At 56.5% G+C, this 17,893-nt stretch overlaps 1 protein-coding gene across 9 annotated transcripts in view; it reads right to left on the reverse strand.

The window, feature by feature from the left end:
- The window catches only part of PI4KA (phosphatidylinositol 4-kinase alpha), a 95,040-nt gene that overhangs the window by 10,781 nt on the left and 66,366 nt on the right, over positions 1-17,893 (reverse strand). For 8 of the 9 annotated variants that reach the window (XR_002641658.2, XM_089894804.1, XM_022551362.2 and 5 more), the window contains 18 exons: positions 14,664-14,734; positions 14,464-14,588; positions 13,327-13,408; positions 13,091-13,174; positions 12,905-12,994; positions 12,325-12,444; positions 10,612-10,704; positions 10,022-10,178; positions 9,670-9,797; positions 4,567-4,725; positions 4,142-4,293; positions 2,850-2,957; positions 2,553-2,680; positions 1,879-2,031; positions 1,524-1,643; positions 1,357-1,436; positions 1,074-1,267; positions 115-205 (listed from right to left, as the gene is read on the reverse strand). Coding sequence is in view for 8 of the 9 variants with exons in the window: in XM_089894804.1 (XP_089750930.1) it covers positions 115-205; positions 1,074-1,267; positions 1,357-1,436; positions 1,524-1,643; positions 1,879-2,031; positions 2,553-2,680; positions 2,850-2,957; positions 4,142-4,293; positions 4,567-4,725; positions 9,670-9,797; positions 10,022-10,178; positions 10,612-10,704; positions 12,325-12,444; positions 12,905-12,994; positions 13,091-13,174; positions 13,327-13,408; positions 14,464-14,588; positions 14,664-14,734 (2,135 nt within the window). In the remaining variant the exon portion in view is untranslated. The remainder of the gene's footprint in view (positions 1-114; positions 206-1,073; positions 1,268-1,356; positions 1,437-1,523; positions 1,644-1,878; positions 2,032-2,552; positions 2,681-2,849; positions 2,958-4,141; positions 4,294-4,566; positions 4,726-9,669; positions 9,798-10,021; positions 10,179-10,611; positions 10,705-12,324; positions 12,445-12,904; positions 12,995-13,090; positions 13,175-13,326; positions 13,409-14,463; positions 14,589-14,663; positions 14,735-17,893) is intronic. The other variant, XM_022551360.3, reaches the window with a different exon arrangement.

The raw sequence follows: 17,893 nt of genomic DNA on the forward strand, positions 1-17,893 counted from the left end.
GTACCACTGAGGTCAGTGGGTTTTGGTTGTGTTCCTCGCCTCCAGGCATCCCTGGAGGCACTTTTGTTTCTGTGCACTTAGGACCAGGCCCTGGCACACTACCCGCCATGCTACCTTGATGGCTTCGGGGATGTCACTAACGGCTCCTGGGTCCAAGCGAACCAGACGGGTCACCTCATTGCCGATAGCTTCTGTGTTTTTGAACCTGCAGGCAAAGAGGGTGTGGGTGGCAGACACTGAAGACGGGGGCTGGGGGAGCCCTGGACTAAGGGATGTGGACCAACACCCAGTGACATCTGAGCACTGTGGCTACTGACATGGTGTTTACTGTGACCGGCTGTGACCCAAGGGCAGAACTCCTTGGAGCAGGAATGATCCTTCCAAGGACACCTCCCTTGGCCTGGCCCCCAAAGCACCCATCCACGTTGTGGCACCCGTGGGCCAGAAGGCACGCTAGCAGGTGGGAGGGTGGGTGCAAAGTGTTCAGGTGTGACCGCCCAAGGCTAAGGCAGGCAGCTGCTGCCTAAATACCGTCAGGCTGCGATCCTGTCCTGAGAAGGACTTAGGACCCGAAGAAGGAAGCAGTAAGTATGCACCATGGGCTCCGGGGAAGAAAGGCCCACCCTGCACGCAGACACGTGGAGTCTACTGGGATTCAGCACAGGGGGCCTGGGAAGCCCCTCTCAGCACCTACCAGCCTGAGTCCTATCCCTGTTAAGAGCTGCCTCAGGACAGCTCACAGGACACTCGGTTGCCAGCCGCCCCTCTGAGTAGCCTGCTGCCTGAAGATGCCACCCAGGAACCAACCCAGACCCCCCAGGCCTACCTCCCAGAGTAACCACAGGTGTTTCCTTTCCTCATCAAACAAGGTGAGGCCCTGGGGTGCCCTGATGTTATCTCCTCGGGCTCCGGGGTGCTGGGCCCCTGGCAGGACAGACCCTACCACTGCACAGGACTGGGGAGCATCTGGGGCTACGATGGCTCTTCCCTTACAGTCCTTGGCTGTGACACGTGCCCTCCCCCCGCCAGGTGCCTTGTGCTGGACCTCCGGCACGGCCTCTCAGGCAGCCCACCTGGCTGGCAGTTGCACGGCCAGATGAGGAGAGATGCTCCAGGCGAGGTTCACATTGTCCTTCCACTGCTTCTCGCTCAGGCTGATGTACTTGGACCTCCAGTTGGCCACGCTGCTCTCTCCAGCCTGGTCCAGCTCTAGCTCTGGGGCTGACAGTGGGTTGTACCACGTGATGAGACGCTCGATCTCAGTGGCCTGGTGAGGGACACAGACACGGATGTGCCTCTGCATGGCCCGCGCCCCTCCCCCACCCCAGCGCTGCAGGCATGGCGCACGGGCCTCACCAGCAGGGACAGCAGCAGCGTCCGGCGCTTCATGTAGTACTTGTGCAGCTGGGAGCCCCGGTTGGTCTTCTTGGACATGCCTGGGGATGGGGGGGGCACAGAGTGTCCCTTGGAGCTGCTCTATGACCCTGAGGACCCAAGGGACCCGGCAGCAAAGCCCCACCGACCTGACTTCTTGGAGATGGTGGACATGCCGCTAGACAGTGGGTAGGTGTTGATCCAGCCCTGTGTAGCCTGCTGGCGCGAGCCAACCGCTATGTCCAGATTGCTCCGGGTGTCCTGGTTATCTGTGGGCAGACACAGCATTCTAGAAAGAGGTGTCTGGACCTTCACCACAGACAAAGCAGCTGTGGGGGAGCAGGTGGGGGAGATGGCCGGTGACGGCTTCCCTGGACGAACCAGGCGTCTGCAAACTTCCTCATGGACCACTGCAGATGGAAGCTTTCTAAAGTGTGTTATGTTCCCCTGAGCCCAAAGCAAAGCAAATCGAGGAGCCGCCTTGATCATAATTATGGCACTGACCTCCCAGTGTCCTCCTACATGGCGATGACTCGGGGACCCGTGGGGACAGATGGCAGGGCTGCCTGCCCTGCTCTGAGTGGAGCCAAGAGCTGCTTACAATCACTGTGCCTGCTTTTCCCTTTCGTGGCGGCCAGGCTGTCCACGTGGGTCTGCCTGCAGAGACACGCACCTCCCCCAGCCTGGGCGCGTGACCAGCTACATGCTTCAGAGAAACAAGAGCAGGGCTTCCTCCTGTGGGGGCGGCTGCTGGCTCCCACTTCAGCGCCTTTCCCTGACCCCGTCCACCCTCCATGCTCCAAGATGCAGCTCACATGTCACCTCTTCCAGAAACCTGCCCCTGGTCCCCAACTGCTGCAGGGCAAGTGCCTGTCCTCAGGGGACGTTCCCACGAACCCCCATGTTGGAGTCACCTGCCGGTAAGACTGGCCCCACCAGGTGACAATGGACCGTGCCCTATCCCTCCCAGCACATAGGCCGTAGTCCAATACAGACTGTCGGGCATGCAGGGGGCCCCTGAGAATGGCCCCGTGCTGGAAAGTTACACTGGGGGGTGTCTGCCTGTCTGCTTGGAGACCCTGCCCTCCTTCCTGCTCCCCAGCAGCGGCCAGAGAAGAGGTGACCGGGCAGGCATGGGCCTCTGGTGACCATGCAGCACAGCTGAGGCTGGGGCTCACCTGGGGGAACAAGCTGGCTGGCGGTCAGGTACTTCTTATCTGAGAACATGGCGGTCCAGAACTTAATCATTATGCTTATGTCCTCACGCAGCCTCTTCTCTCCCTGCGTAGGGAACTTTGGGGGACAACTGCAAACAGCCAGGGACGAGGGTGAGTGCCAGGGTCTAGGAGTCAGGAAGCGCGGCAAGGTGGGGCGCGCAGCCTCCTAATGACAAGTCGGGCCACTAAGCCGGGGGTCGGCACCCAGCAGGCCAAGTGACCCAGGCCTGGGGGCTGGGGGTGGGGTGGGGACAGCACCTGAAGTAGTCGAAGGCAGTGGAGTAGATCTTCTCGCGGAGCACGTTGCGGATGGTCGCATTGGGAAGCACGTCCGCGTGCAGGAGGGTCAGGCCGAGGGTCAGCAGCCTGCAAGAGGGCCCCGGTCAGTGAGTGGTGCCTCCTGCAAACCTCTCCCTAAGCTCAGGGCCCACCTGCAGGCGGCAGAGCCCTCCCGCCAGGGCTGTGGATCGGGCAGGTGGTCACCTGTCTGGGATTACTGTACCCTGATGCCTTACGTAAGGTTTTTTAAACCTTCACTTTTGTTGGGGGGAAAACAACATGTGTGTGACTCTGCCCCTCGGCCAGAAGCTTTGGTCCCACAAACTGCAAACCACTCCCTGAGGTACCATCACCTACGGGGACTACGAAGGTAGAACTCAGGTTCTAAGAACAATCTGCTTGGATTCTGCAAGATCAGAGCTGCCCTGCAGGCATCTGCAGACGCGCTGGTCAGGAATGGGCAGCCCTCCTGCTCGTCTCCATGGCCACTTCCCATGGCTGGGACGGTCCAGCATGGATCCTCTCCTACTAACCCATTCTCGTTGCAATTTGTAAAAGTATAGGTCCACAACAGACTGAAAATTAGGGAAAAAGAGAACTAGCCCTTGGGTACTGGTTTGAGAAGCACGGCCCGAGGGCGTGCCCAGTGGGCTTCAGGAACATGAGTCAAGAGCTCAGGGAGGGGAACAGGTAGAGGGAGTGGTGCCCACCTGCAGGGGCCCCTCACCCTCCTTCCATCTGACCCCCCAGGTATCTGAAGGCCCAGTCAAGAGCCCTCCCCATGCCAGGCCAGGCCCTCCTGCTGTGTCCACAGCGCCCCTGACCACCGCACCTGGTTTGAGGCCCACTGGGCCACATGCTGCCTATTGGGGTGTGTGCCCTACCCCTGTGTTGCTGGTTTTGCACAGGGCTTGGTGTGCAATTGGCACAATCGGCCCCAGAGGGTAATGGGCCTGAGCTGTCACACCAGGCTCTGCCACACAGCTGGCCATTTTTCCCTCTCCAGTGTGTCACCAGAATCCTTTTGCTGCTGCCCACCCCCAGCGTTTGGCTGGCCGGGTCCCCACATGAAGCACCTCCTGCGCACTTCCCTGCTGTGGACAGCACGCTGCCCCACGTCCCCAGCCCCGAGAGGGCGTGGTGGCCTCGGCCATCATGTGCGGATGCCCTTCCCAGGGGCCCTGCATGTACTGGGGGCTCGGTCAGTTTCTGGTGAACAAGTGACCAACCACAGGAAACCCGGGGGAGCAGGCCCTGAGGTGAGCTCTCACTTGAAGCGGGGCCCGATGGCCGCCACATGCCGGTTCATGCTCCCCGCAGTGCCCCCAATGCTCAGAGACATGGACCGCTGCAGTAGGCTGGAGAAGATCTCCACCTGATCAGAGCTGCAGTACTTGGCAATCTCGAACCGCTGCACCAGGAACTGGACGGAAAGGGATACGCTGCTGGTGGGGCCATGTTGCTGGCGGGGCCAGGTGGCCGCCCACCCTCGAGCCACCACTGCCTGCCAAGGAGGGGCTCAGGCCCACAGGAGGGCAGGTGGGGTCTACGGGGCAAAGGGACGAGACCGGCGGGGAGTGGGGAGAGAGATGGGCCAGCTACCCCCGAGGTGGGGCAGTCTTCAACCTGGAGTCCCAGGGCAGCCTCCGACCCCGGGGAAGAGTGGGTGGAGCACAGGGGAGACGGGGGCACGTACATCGATCCAGATGCAGTGAGGGGTCACCTCGGGGGCACAGGGTTTGGGCTGACTGGCTTCCGACGCAGCCAAGGGGTCTGCTTCCTTTATCTCCGCAGAAAACAGGCCGAACTTCTGCTCCACTGTCATCTGCCAGGCCCCCGCCATCTCCCGCATGAACTGCAAGAATGCAGGTGTTAGCCCCTCCGTGGGGCGCAGAAAGAGGCTTGCTGGTTTTTTTTGGTTTTTTTTGCAGTACGCGGGCCTCTCACTGTTGTGGCCTCTCCCGTTGCGGAGCACAGGCTCCGGACGCGCAGGCTCAGCGGCCATGGCTCACGGGCCCAGCCTCCTCCCGAACCGGGTCACGAACCCGTGTCCGCTGCATCGGCAGGCGGACTCTCTACCGCTGCGCCACCAGGGAAGCCCCCTGTTTTGTTTTTTTAATCATAAAAGGAATATATGCTCACTGAACAAAATTTAGAAAATCGAGGAAGGTATGAAGAAAACATAAATCACTAAGATCTCCCCATGATCCCACTTTCCAGCCTTTTTTCACCAGAAGCCCCTCCTGGACCACAGCCAGGAGGTGTCCTGCTTTGTGGTGCAGCCCACCTGTGACAGCACTGCCTGGAAACCACGCAGGGGAGGCCGCCTGCTCAGGGCCTCTGGGCTGGCAGTGGCAGGGGCGTAGCGGGCTCCAGAACCCAGTTCCTCCTCTCTACCCCCATGGACCCCACACGACACCTTTATGCCGCTAACCGGGCTCAGGGAAGAACTGTGGGGGCCGAGTGGAGCCTGTGACCCCACCAGCCTGGGTGAGGGGTTCGCAGGGGAGCAGCCTCTGTGGCCTGACAACAGCCAGCGGCTCCTTCCAGGGCATCCAGAGCCCCTGCGGGGACACGGGGACCCCATCCCTCCTCCCATTCCATGGCTGCTCAGGGTGCCAGGCAGCCAGTCTCAGGTCCCCTCGCCCACTCATTAGCAGGAGTGAGCAGTGGGAGTCGGGGCAGCCCTGAGGAAGAAGGCAGGGAGGTGACGCTCGCATCTGCCCTCCTCCCTGCCTGCAGGCACAGAAGCCATCTGGAGGCCATGAGGTGAGGACAGAGTCCAGCGCAGACAGAAGCCCATCCACGACACAAGGATGGACTCCCGGCGGTCGCCCCTGCAGCCAAACGTGTTGCAGGGTGGAGGATAAGGGAGCAGCCCACCAGGTTGCCTGCCCACCATTTGTATCCCTGTCCTGGTCGCCACCTTGGCCAGGGCCTGCCTTCCAGGCTCGGGGCATGAGTGTGAACAAACACAACTCAGGTCCAGGCTGACTAGAAGCAGCCTACAGACTGCACGGCGCTCTCCGCTGGGGGCAAACAGCCGTGAAGGGAAGCGGGGACGGCGTGGCAGCATTTCAGGCAGGGCGGCTGGGGAGACCCCAGGTGGAGGACACAGCTCAGACCAGCCCTGGAGAAAACCTGTTTGAGGACAGCGCTGCCGGGGAGGGAGCGGCACCCGCAGTCTAAAGCAGGAGCCCACCGGGGCCGGGACAGCAGGGATTGCGGGGTGCCTGTGGCGGCAACAGGGGGCAGAGGGGCCTTGCTGGTCAGACACCGTCCACCTCTGTTCTGCGTGAGCACAAGCAGCATGGACAAGTCCAGGCGTGGGAGGGTCCTGATCTGACCCATTTTCCTGGCTCCTCTGTGTAGAGAAGGTGGAGGGGCCTGGGGGGAAAGCAGGGGCTGGGTTGTCTCCAAGTGCAGGGGAGAGACAGGGGCTGGGCCGGGCTGCTGGGAGGTGGTCAGATTCTGAAGATGCTTTAAAGATAAAAGGTAGACCTGACAGGATTCGCTAAGGCTCGCCGTGGAGTGTCGGGGGGCAGAGAGGGCCATGAGGATTTTGTCTGGGCGTTTACAGACTGCGGGACGGTGGGGGCCAGTCTGGGCCTGTGCTCTTGTTACGGGTTACAGAACCAGGGGACCAGAATTCTTTCCTGTCTCAGTGGAACGAAGGCCCAGACCCTTGTGCTATATGAGACCAATAAGATTGCTCAGGCTTTATCTCCCCACGAATGCAAAAGACTCCAGCAGCACCCACCTCTGAGTTGGGGCTACGGACGATTTTTGTTTTCTTCTTTGTGCTCATACCTTCCAACTGCTCCATAACCAGCAAACATTGGCAGATAATAGAAAAAATGAAACACCAGGGTGCAATGATACTAAAGACATAGAAATATAGGGGAACGGCCCCCACTTTGGGGTGTGGAGCATAGCTGGGCCTGGACAGCAGATCGTTGCAGAGGCCAGGAGCAGGGAGACAGACAGCCTTCAGCCATGAGCCAACAGCAAGAGCTTGGTGACACCAAACCCACACATAGCTGTCGGGCTGTTGAGGAGGGCAGGTGAAGAGCTGCCAAGAGCTGCTTTCCAGAGAGAGATCACATTTCCCTGGGAAGGATGAGCCCAACAGCCCGGGGCCAGCACTAGGTCTGGCACGAGTGGTGGATGGACCTGCCAAGGCCGAAACCTCAAGCCAGCCAAGCTACTAATGATGGCAGAGGCAGGCGACAGACTGGAGTCTGACAGACCCCAAATGACATAGCAATTTGCTTGGCATAAAAACCCCTCCTTGGGGACTTCCCTGGTGGCTCAGTGGTTAAGAATCTACCTGCCAATGCAGGGGACACAGGTTTGATCCCTGGTCTGGGAACATCCCACATACTGCGGAGCAACTAAGCCTGTGTGCCACAACTACTAAGCCTGTGCTTTAGAGCCTGTGAGCCACAACTACTGAGCCTGCATGCCACAACTACTGAAGCCCATGTGCCTAGAGCCTATGCTCCACAACAAGACAAGCCACTGCAATGAGAAGCCCGTGCACTTCAACGAAGAGTAGCCCCTGCTCACCGCAACTAGAGAAAAAAAAAAAAAAAAGGAAGATGTGAAAGTGTGCTGTAAAGCAGGAAGAACCCACCCTTCTTGCCAAGATGAGCCCCTCGGGGGTGCGGCCTTCACTTCAGCCACCAGGCACAAGGAGAAGATAAAGCAGCAGGGCCCCTCAGTCTCCACTGTTTTTCTAAACACAGTGTCAGGTCCATGGTCACAAACTTGAACACAGATGACCCTGATGCTAGAACTAACCGACCAGATAAGGATTTTCAAATAATTATCATAAATATGTTTAGAGATTTACCAGAAAAGATAGAAAGAAAAGGTGAGATTCTCAGGAAAGAAATACAAAGTATAAAAAAGAAACTGAAATACTAGATCTGAGGATTATGATATCTGAAATAAAATACATTAAAAATGGTTTAACGGGCTTCCCTGCTGGCACAGTGGTTGAGAGTCCGCCTGCTGATGCAGGGGACACGGGTTCGTGCCCTGGTCCGGGAAGATCCCACATGCCGCAAAGCGGCTGGGCCCGTGAGCCATGGCCGCTGAGCCTGCACGTCCGGAGCCTGTGCTCTGCAATGGGAGAGGCCACAACAGTGAGAGGCCCGCATACCGCAAAAAAAAAAAAGGTTTAACAACAGAATGAATAAGGCAGGAGGAAGTACTAGGGAACTGGAAGGAGGCCAATGAAAATGGACCAAAGCGAGAGAAAGAATGAAAACAACCCAAGAGAATGCTGATGACCCTCGGACACTGCCATCGTCACAACATCTGCACCACAGGCGTCCCTGGAGCCCAAGTGAGAAGGGGTGAACGAGGTAAAAAATATATTTAATGAAATACTGGCCTGAAACTTTCCAAGTCTGATGAAAAACCTGACATCTCTAGATTTAGGAAGCTCAAGGAATCCCAACATAAAATACACAGAAAACCACATCCAAGCACAACAGAGTCAAACTATTAAAAATCAAAGATAAAAAAACCCTAAGAATAGCTAAAAGGAAAAACAAACAATAGCACATACTGAGAAAGGATGATAATTTGTGGATTTCTCCCCAGGAACAATGCAAGCCAACAGATGATAGATGTGTGTAACATGCCAAAGGCAACTTAGGATCACAGACCCAGGAAGAACAGCCGAAGCACGAGATGAAGGTGAACTAGGCTGCAAGTTCACTCCCGCCACCTGCAGCCCAGGAAGCGCTGAGGAGAACTACAGACCCAGGCTTACAGAGGTAAGTGAGGACGGGAAACTGTCTGGATACACCCATAAGGCTTAGGAAAAGCATTTGACAACAGACAGCACTGTTACAAGGCGTGTATCACACAGCAGTGAACACAGATGAAGACAATACATGCACGGGTCCTGACCGAGCGGGACGTAGCTGTGACTGAAGAGCCCCTGCCCTGCAGTGACAACAGCTGCCGTGAGGTGGGCCAGGTCAGCTCATCCTCACAAAGACTCTGCGCAGACCCCTTGCCATCACCCTCGACACACAGGCAGGGACCTGCCCTGGAACCCTGAAGACAGCACAGCCAGCTAGGCGAGAGCCCAGACCCAACCGACTTCCCTCCTGAGGGGCAGGGGCCAGTGTCTCTGCTCCCCACACACCCAACTTGGCCCCTCCACAGACGCCCGCCACCGTGAGCTGGACACAAACTCCGTGAGGAGGTACGACTACGGCCGGCCACCTCCATGCCTGGAACACTCCAGTTCCATCCTTGGAAGTTATCCAGCTGACCCTCAGGGGCAAAAAACACAGAACACTCCTTCTGACCACTTATCTCATTATCTTAAGAAACTCAGAAAAAACATGTCAAATCCCATTACTGTGAAAATTAATGGGATCTTTGAAAAATAAATCTGTTCTTAGGTGTTCATCCCATCAGCTGAAAGGGTGTGTAGACCCTCCCCGTGGGCCCCCTCCAGCAGGAGGGCTGCTGTCCCAGAGTCAGCAGGTAGGACGCGGGTCACTGTGGATAAACACAAGTGTCCACTTGTGGAGAAATGGCTCCCCCTGCCGAGCTTTGGAAAAATAACAGCTTCAAGCACCACTGGGTCCTTTAACACACTCCCTCTGGTCCCAGTGACAGTCCTGTGGGCAGGCTTTAATATCACAGTCTTGCTTACATATGAGGCCCTGTAGGGTGAGGGGCTTTCCCGGGGTCTCCACGCTTGTCATCCAAGGGGCCAGGACTGATTCTCCACCTCTCACCCCGCAGCCGCCTGCAGCCGGCATCTTACCGGCACTTCCACTCCATTCTTGCCAGCCAGCAGCCACTCCCAGCAGGCCAGGGCCGTCTCCATGCCGTGCTCGTTGAACATCTGGAGGGGACCCCAGCACAGGTGATGGAGGAGCTGCGGGTCACAGTCTGGAACCAAATGCATGCTGTTCAGAGGCCCCAACAGGTCGACCCACAGCCTCCCTGGGTCAGCAGGACAATTGGCACCAGCCGGAACAGCGCTGGCCTTTTAATTACAGCCCCACCCCAGTCCCGTGCGTGACGCCGCAGGGATCTCCCGGGGGAGCGCCGGCTCTCTGCGTGGCCAGGACTCGCTCCCTGGGACAGCAAGGTGGCCCGGGCCTGGGCGGTACCTTTGCTGCTGATGAGCATGGCCGTCAGCTTGAACATGGCCTCTGTGTAGTGCTGAGGGTCACCCACGCCCAACGCTGCCTTCAGCTCCTGGACCATCATTTTGTTCAGGTCAGACGTCTGGCCTGTGGCGTCTGAGAAGCGGATCATCCCATACACCTGTGGAAGGTCAGCGGAGGCACATGTGGCCTGGCCACCCAGACCACGGGGCTTCGTTGCCCACGCGGAGTGACAGGCTCGTCTGGGTGCTGCCGCCACCGCACATGGTGCCCCGGAACTCCTCCTCTAGAAACAAGTGCTGCTCCCACCATTCTGGACAGTCCCCGAGGGTGGGGACCCGGCCCTGATGTCTGAATCCAACACTGAGCTACAGCAGAGCTGCCTGCACGTGGGCTGAACAAGATCAGCCGCGCGCTTCTTGAGTCGGACATTACTTTTTTTCCCAAGAAAGGTGTTGCTCTCTTATTCACAAGACTTGACTAGAGAGGAGCTCCCACTCCTTCCAAGAACCAAACCTTCCCCCCAAGACAGACCTCCCGCCCCCACCAGGAAGGAGAGGACGCTAGAGGGCCCCGACCCGGCGGGCGGCTACCTCGCCTGCGTAGCGGTTGCGCAGGTTGAGGGATGCCATGAAGTTGGAGTAGTCCTTCTTCACGCAGGCTGGCCGCTCCGTGAGCTGAGTCGCCTGCAGAGACGGGACAGTGACTGCACACCCTCGTGGCCAAAGCCCAGTGCAGTGAGGCTGTCATGCTCAGACCCGGGTTATTAAAATCTCCAGCAATGGCAAGTGAATAAAATGAAACACCTCTAAACACGCTCTGGGGTCTGCCAGGTCGCATGGAAAACAGAGTTTTAAACATTTTACTCTGAAACATCTCCGGAAGGCAGCTGGGACTACAGCTTTGCTCCATGACCAGCTACTTCACCCCCACTGGTGTGGCTGCCCACACTTGGAAGGGACCTCGGCTCACACGGCCCCCACTTCCCCTGCCTTGGCCTCGCCTCTCCAGTCTGCCCACCCCTCCAGGCCCCTCCTGCAGCTGGACCTGCCCAGTGTCCCCAGGGCCACCTCACACTGTCCCTTCAGCTCTGTTCCCTACACACCAGCACAGCCAGTCATCATACACGGACACTACTGGAGACAACCAACCCTCAGATGCTGAGGTTTTGGGCAACTTTTTATTTTGGGGTGGTAGGGGTGCGGGGAAAGAAGGTCAGGGGAAAGGATATAAACAGTAAAACTGAACCACAAACAAAAAATACACGGTTTTCTCATAAAAATTTTAAGCTGGTTCATTTTTAAAAAGGTGACCTGAGAGTGCATTACATTTTTTGGAGACAGTGGCCTGGAGCAGGCATGTGTGGGAAACTGGCTCTGCCACTCACTGTCCCTGACCTCGGCCTGCTCCCCAGGAAGTGGGGACACGGGGTCCTCTCGCCAGGCTGAGCACAGTCCTGAGGGACTGAGAGCTGCCAGACCCTCCCTTGCATCTCTCTGACCCCGCTCCTGTGCCCAAATCAACCCCCAGCCCACTCCCCTCTGGGCGGAGAGGTCAGCCAGGCCACAGGCTGCACCTTCTGCAGGGCAGGGGCTCTAGGGCCGGGGTCTCCCAACAACCAGCAATCAAAACACAAGATAAAAACGGTCCTTCCCTCCTGAGCAACAGGAAAGGGAAAAACCTAACCTAAATCTACTTTTCTGTGGAAAAATCCCGAAATCTTTTAGGCAACATCACCTTGGACCAGGACCGAGCCCTGCTGGCCTCTGCCCGCATCCTCAACCTGCCTAAGGGGCGGCTTCCTTCCCACCTGGGCGCCTGGCCTCCCCTGACCCCAGAGCGGGCAGCATAGAGGTGCATGTGGCCACCTGGGCTCCCACGGACCGCAGAGGCCCTGCACTGGGCCCCAGGGTTGGGAGACGCCAAATCGCACCACTGCCGGACAGGCCACTGCTGCCAACCACCAGCTTTGAGGCGAGTCTCTGATCTGGTTCAGAGGGAACTCCTCAGTGCACGTGCTGCCCCTAAATGAACCTCGAGCAGAACGAGACGAAGCCACGGACGTGGGGTGCAGCTCGGTCCAATGGATGGCCAGGCCAGCGTGACCATAAAACGTGCTGACCGTGTCCAGCAGGAAACTTTGTCCGTCATGGACCTGATCCTGATAAAGGATCAACCTTAGAGCTCCGTCAGAAACATGGTGAACAGCTCCCCCGAGCCTGGGGTCTGCCACAGACACCGCAAGCTCCCCATATGGGGGCAGGGCTCCCACGGCTGGAGACCCTGCTCCCCAGAGGCACACGTACCCCAAGGGTGGTGTTCTGCTTGTTGTAGCTGGCAAACTGAAGGATGCTCTCGGTGGCCATGGCCAGCCCCGTGTGCTGCGACAGCCCCGACACCCAGTTCTGGTGTTTGTTCAGGTATTCCTGAGACGGGGAAGCACCGTGTTATTTTAAAGGTAAAAGCAAGCCTTGTGCAGCACGTGTGAGGCGGGGGAGGGAACCCTGGCTCTAAGGCTGGCGTCGCCCGCCCTGATCCACTGAAGAGATGGCTCCGCTCGGGCTACCACTCCCTTGGGACCGGAGCCAGAGCCAGAGCCAGCCACTGTTCCTGCTGGCCTGCCGGGCTCCTGGCCATGCCACTCTCACCCAGCCCACATGCACCCCTAGTCCTGCCTACCATAAGCGGTCAGCTCCCCTGGGCCTGCCCCCCAGTCCCACCGCACCTGCCCTCCTGGCCCCTGACCAGCATGCTCACCCCACAGGGTGTCCCATTACCCTGGGCCTGGACCAGTGTTCCTGGTCTGCTAGTTCACACCAGTGCTGTCGGTATTTCCAGCACGCTGTCTGGCTACAGCCTTGCTCTTTGGTGATTTCAAGAAAGTACCTGTAGGTGAGACTTGGTGACTGTGGGCGCCCACTTCATGGCCTCCTGCAGGATCATCGCACAGCGCGCAGCGAAGTCCTTGACGATGCTCTGGAAGAGGGTGCGCCGGGCTGTCAGAGCTTAGTGAACACAGGGCTGGACCATGTGCCCCAGAGCCTTGTGTTGAAGTTCGAACCCCCGGCCCACCTCTCGCGCTTCGCAGGTGTCGGGAACGGTAATGCGATAGGGGGCGTCCGGAATGTCGTAGTAAGGCTGGTCCTTGTGAATATCCTGAAAGCACACAGGTCCCTCTTCCAAAGCAGGTCCCTGCGCAGCACCTCCCTCCCTTCCCCCACCCCTCCCGTCTGTGATGGGAGCCCCCCAACCCCCCATTCACGGCTTGTGGCATGAGCTAGGTTCAGAAGGGTGGGCGGGGTACTCACGGCGTTCAGTGACAGCGACAGGGTCTGCAGGATGTCCAGCATGGTCTTCAGCACCGTCCCGCTCCAGAGCAAGTGGGGGAATCTGCACCCAGAGCCACCTCTCAGGGCCCAGAAGCCACCTGTCCAAGGAGCTGTGCTCCTTAAGGCCCCTCACCCCTCCTGCTGCCCAGCCCCGGCCCCCCCCCAGCCCCATCATCTTGGTTATGCGCTGGCCAGACCACTCCCTGCTTCCCACAGGGATCCTCCCTGTTTTCAACCAAGGCCACTGTACCCTCACGTGGAACATGGCAGGACAGGTGACCCTCGAACAATGGGGGGCTGGGGGTGCCAACCCTCCACACAATAGAAAATTTGCATGTAACTTACAGCTGGCCTGCCGTTTCCGCAGTTCCACAACTGTGGCTTGTGTAGCACTGCAGTGTTTACCACTGAAACCCCCCCGCTGCTCAAAGCAGGTGGCCCTGGGCCAAGGGAAGCAGGCTGCAGGCTCGGTGGCCTGGCTCAGACACACCCTCCGGCCCTACCTGGATGGGCACATGGTGTCTGCTGCAGGCTCCGGGGATGCCTGCGGGAGCTGCAGGCAGGCCTGGCATGGCAGTGCACTGAGGCTGGCCCAGCCCACCATGAGGGCCCTCACCTGGGAGGACCCGTTCCATGAGCCTGCCGTGCCTCTCAATACAGCAAGGAAAGCCCAGGGTGGAACCAGCTCAGAGTGAGCTCCCCTCCTCCTAAGGGCCTGGGAGAAACTAATTCCACCAGGTCCTTTGGCCGGGCCCTGCGCTGGGAGACGGCACTTAGGATGGCTGTGAGCATCCCAGAGTGAGCCCAGAGCCCTGCAGCAGGGAGGGTGGGATCCCAAGAACAGGGACATGACACCCGGTCAGGAGATGTGCTCTAAGTAGCACCGACCACTCTGAACAGGGGAGGGTTAGGCCACTGACTCCTCACTTGCCAACATCCTGTGGGGGCTGCCCCGCCCTTTGAGAGCTGTGACTCTGAGTCCACTTTTCTCTGTACTGATGATGCAAGGTCGACCCTTCCCTGCATCCCAAATCTAGACGTGTGCACACAAACATACGCACACACACATGCACACACGTGAACACACGCACAGCACCAGAAGGAAACCGAGCTCACTTGTCCACCAGCCCGGACAGGTACTTGTCGGCCACTCTCCGGATGCGCTTGTGGATGTGGTTGAAGTTCACCAGCAAGAACTGCGCATGGCGCTCCAGCTCCTCCTCGTTCTCCTTGGTCTTGGCCTGGATTCAGAAGAGACAGGTTGCAGGTCCTGCACAGCCCCGGCAGGCGTGCACTGGCGCTCCAACAAGGCTTACTTTATCTGCCATCATGTTCAGGAAGGCATCAAACACCTTGTCGGCAACGGCGATCACGCACTGCATCATCCCTGCAACAGGAGGGCAGGGCATCAAAAGAGGGGACCACCGTCTCATCTATCGCTGATACAACACTGTCCCCCAAACTCTCAGCTTTACTTGCATTTCCCCCCATGGCCCCCTTTCTGTCCCGGGACCCAGTCCAGGGCACCCCTTGGCATCCGCTCAGCACGGCTCTGAGCCCAGTAGTCTGTGCTGATTCCTTAGGCTTTCCAGTCTTTCTGTCCTCCCCACTTCTAAAGGGCACAGGCATCTTGTAGGGTGTCCTTCAGTCAAGGTGTGTGTGATGATCGCTCATGCCTGGACCAAGCTCATGGGATTTTAGATGAAATGCCCTCCTGGTCGCATCTTATGGGGGTAGGGTGAAGTCGGTGCCCCCGTCACTGGTGGGCTGGCCCTGAATGCTCCCTCTACCCTCAGATGCGAGTCCCCAGGTCCAGCCCTCACTCTGGGGCAGGGAGTGGGGGGCAGCGGCTCCCGAGAACCTGTACACGTCAAGCTGCGCAGAGCCCCCCACTTCTCCTGGAAACCATCTATCAGTGTGTTCTGTGGCAGCTGTCCCTCTGGTTCTTGTCGACATTTTCTATCTTCCGCATTCTTTCTCCTTTTAGCAACTGGAATTCCACCTGAAGGCGTGTCCCTCCCCGTGTTTTATTTATTCAACCGTCTAGTCAGTAGGGACTCACGAATGCTCATCATTTGTGTGGCTGCTCCCTCTGGTCGGCTCCTGGGCCCTGCAACACACCTCCCCACCTTCTCCTTCTCTCTTTTTCCTCTTGTTTCGGCATGACCTTACTTTCTGGCCCTGCAAGGTGCCCTGGGCTCAGCCTATACTCTCCCTGCCCCAGCTCTCCCTAGAGCCACCATTCCTCCACGAAGCCCGGGTTCCTTCTACTGGAGAACAGTGTTCTGAGACCAAGATCTGGGCACTGGGTGTGGTCAGTGCTGATGGGGTAGAGCAGAGTTTTAAAAACAACAGCGGGAGAACCACAGTGTTGGCGAGAGAACTGTGAGAAAACACCAACATTTCCTCCACGACACACCTTGTGTAGCTAGGACGGTTGGTGGCCATCCCTGTGCTGCCAGCGGAGGGGGCTTCCGGGCCCCCCACTGTCCTTCCTCGCCAGCCCCACAGGAGTCAAACCAACCTCTGGACTGTTGTGCAGGGTCACATGGAGCAGCACCTCACAGTCCCTGAGGTGATTTCTCAAAAGATTTCTCCAAGGACTGATTTTTCAACAGAAGAAAAAAATGGTACCCGAGACACCTGGGAGTTAGTTCTCCATTAGCAAGAACAAGCTGCTCAAGTCGTCAGTGTGCTGATGGTGCTGGCGTGGGAAGGACTCCTCACTACTTTTTTTTTTGTTTAATTTATTCATTTTTATTTATTTATTTGGTTGCGCCGGGTCTTAGTTGCAGCAGTTGGGCTCCTTAGTTGTGGCTCACAGGCTCCTTAGTTACGGCAGGCAGGCTCCTTAGTTGCGCCATGCAAACTCTTAGTTGTGGCATGCATGCAGGATCTAGTTCCCTGACCAGGGGTCGAACCTGGGCCCCCTGCATCGAACCCCTCCCCCCTGGGAGCTCAGAGTCCTATCCACTGTGCCACCAGGGAAGTCCTAAGACTCCTCACTACTAACTGTATCAATGCCAAATTTATTAACCTTAGAATCGTTACTCAGCATTCCTCAAAACATTTTCCCACACTGTTAATCAACCAGACCTTGTGGATCTAGCAAATCAAGGATGCTTGTAAAAAAAAAAAAAAAATCATCCATCCAAGGGCACTTGGAGAGTAAATTAGAAGAATGTGTAAAAAAGAGTAAATCCATTGAATAGTCTGTTCAGACTGGGGAATATCTGCAGGTATGTGTCCACTGACTCCAGGAAATTTCAGAAAGCATGATTCAAAAAAATGACTTTAAGAATAGTAAAACACTGTTCATTGAATCTGAAAAGCTAATTCTTTTTGCAATCAATCAATAAAAACAATATTTGTTTAAAAACATTCTATAACATAACTTCATGAATAATTTCTTCCTAACATTTTAGGAACTAGTTTAGTTTCTTAAAAACTTTTATTCTGAGAATACTTGAAATGACTGCTAATACCATTTACTGAATAAATGCATTATTACATGAGATACATTAAAAAATCTGTGGATTGAGCATACTAAATTTCATCAAATATTTAAACACATTTATAAACTCCATCATATTCTTCTAAGCATTTAATTAAAGCACAGGTCTAATATTTCAGTCTCTTCAATTTTTAAATACCTTATAAATCAGCACATAGACCAACACAATGATGCTACAATTTATCGTGTCCTTATACTAAAACTGGTAAACAGTGCCAGTACCATGCATTTAATTTTTTTTCTTTGCTGCCTCAATTTTAATGTCTCTTCATGTTTTAATTCCTATTCTTATCTTAGGTTCACCTCAGTAGGGTTTTGGTGATGGGCACATTTTGATACCCTAGAGAGGTTAATTCTGTTTCTGTCTCCCTGGGAGTATCGTCCTGTTGGGACTGGTCACGCCGAGGCCCTGTGAGCCCAGGGTCTGAGGACACTGCATCCTGGGACTTGTGAGTCCTCATGTTTCACACAGACTTTTGTATCCTGAAACTTTCCCGGAAAAGAAGGATGCAGTCTTAAATCAGATGTGGCCCACAGGTCCTGGCCTGCTGGAAACATGTGGTAGCAAGTGGGGTCTCCTTGTGGGCAGCAGGCCTGCTGAGGCGTGGAGCCCCCATGGCAAGAAGCAGGATGCCCCCCAGCGAGCTCTCTGCTCTCCACTAATGAGTGCCTCTAACAGGCTGCTCGCAGGACGTCTCTGCCCATCACCTGTTGGGCGCCCTTCCTACCTGGTCACTCTGAGACCAGGTGTGACCTTACACAGGTGCCCCGCCTCTCCCTGGACCATGCGGCTCTTTCTTGCTGCTCCCTCTTTCTTGATTGCATGAGAAAAACAACTACACGTCCCTACTTCACAAACACTTTAGTGGGAGAAACAAAATTATGATATCGTATATATAATCATATATAATATACATGTAATCTCCTAATGTATTTGGATATATACGTCCTAGTATATTTGCCCTTCTTTTAAGCAAGATAATAGAAATACTGTATCCATGCTCGAATTCTGATAATCTGTTAGTTGGGAGC

The sequence above is a fragment of the Delphinapterus leucas genome, chromosome 14 (genome assembly GCF_059928025.1).
Source record: "Delphinapterus leucas isolate spDelLeu-1000000601 "Yukka" chromosome 14, BTC_Dleu_Yukka2, whole genome shotgun sequence".
In the NCBI taxonomy this organism is placed as follows: Eukaryota; Metazoa; Chordata; class Mammalia; order Artiodactyla; family Monodontidae; genus Delphinapterus; species Delphinapterus leucas.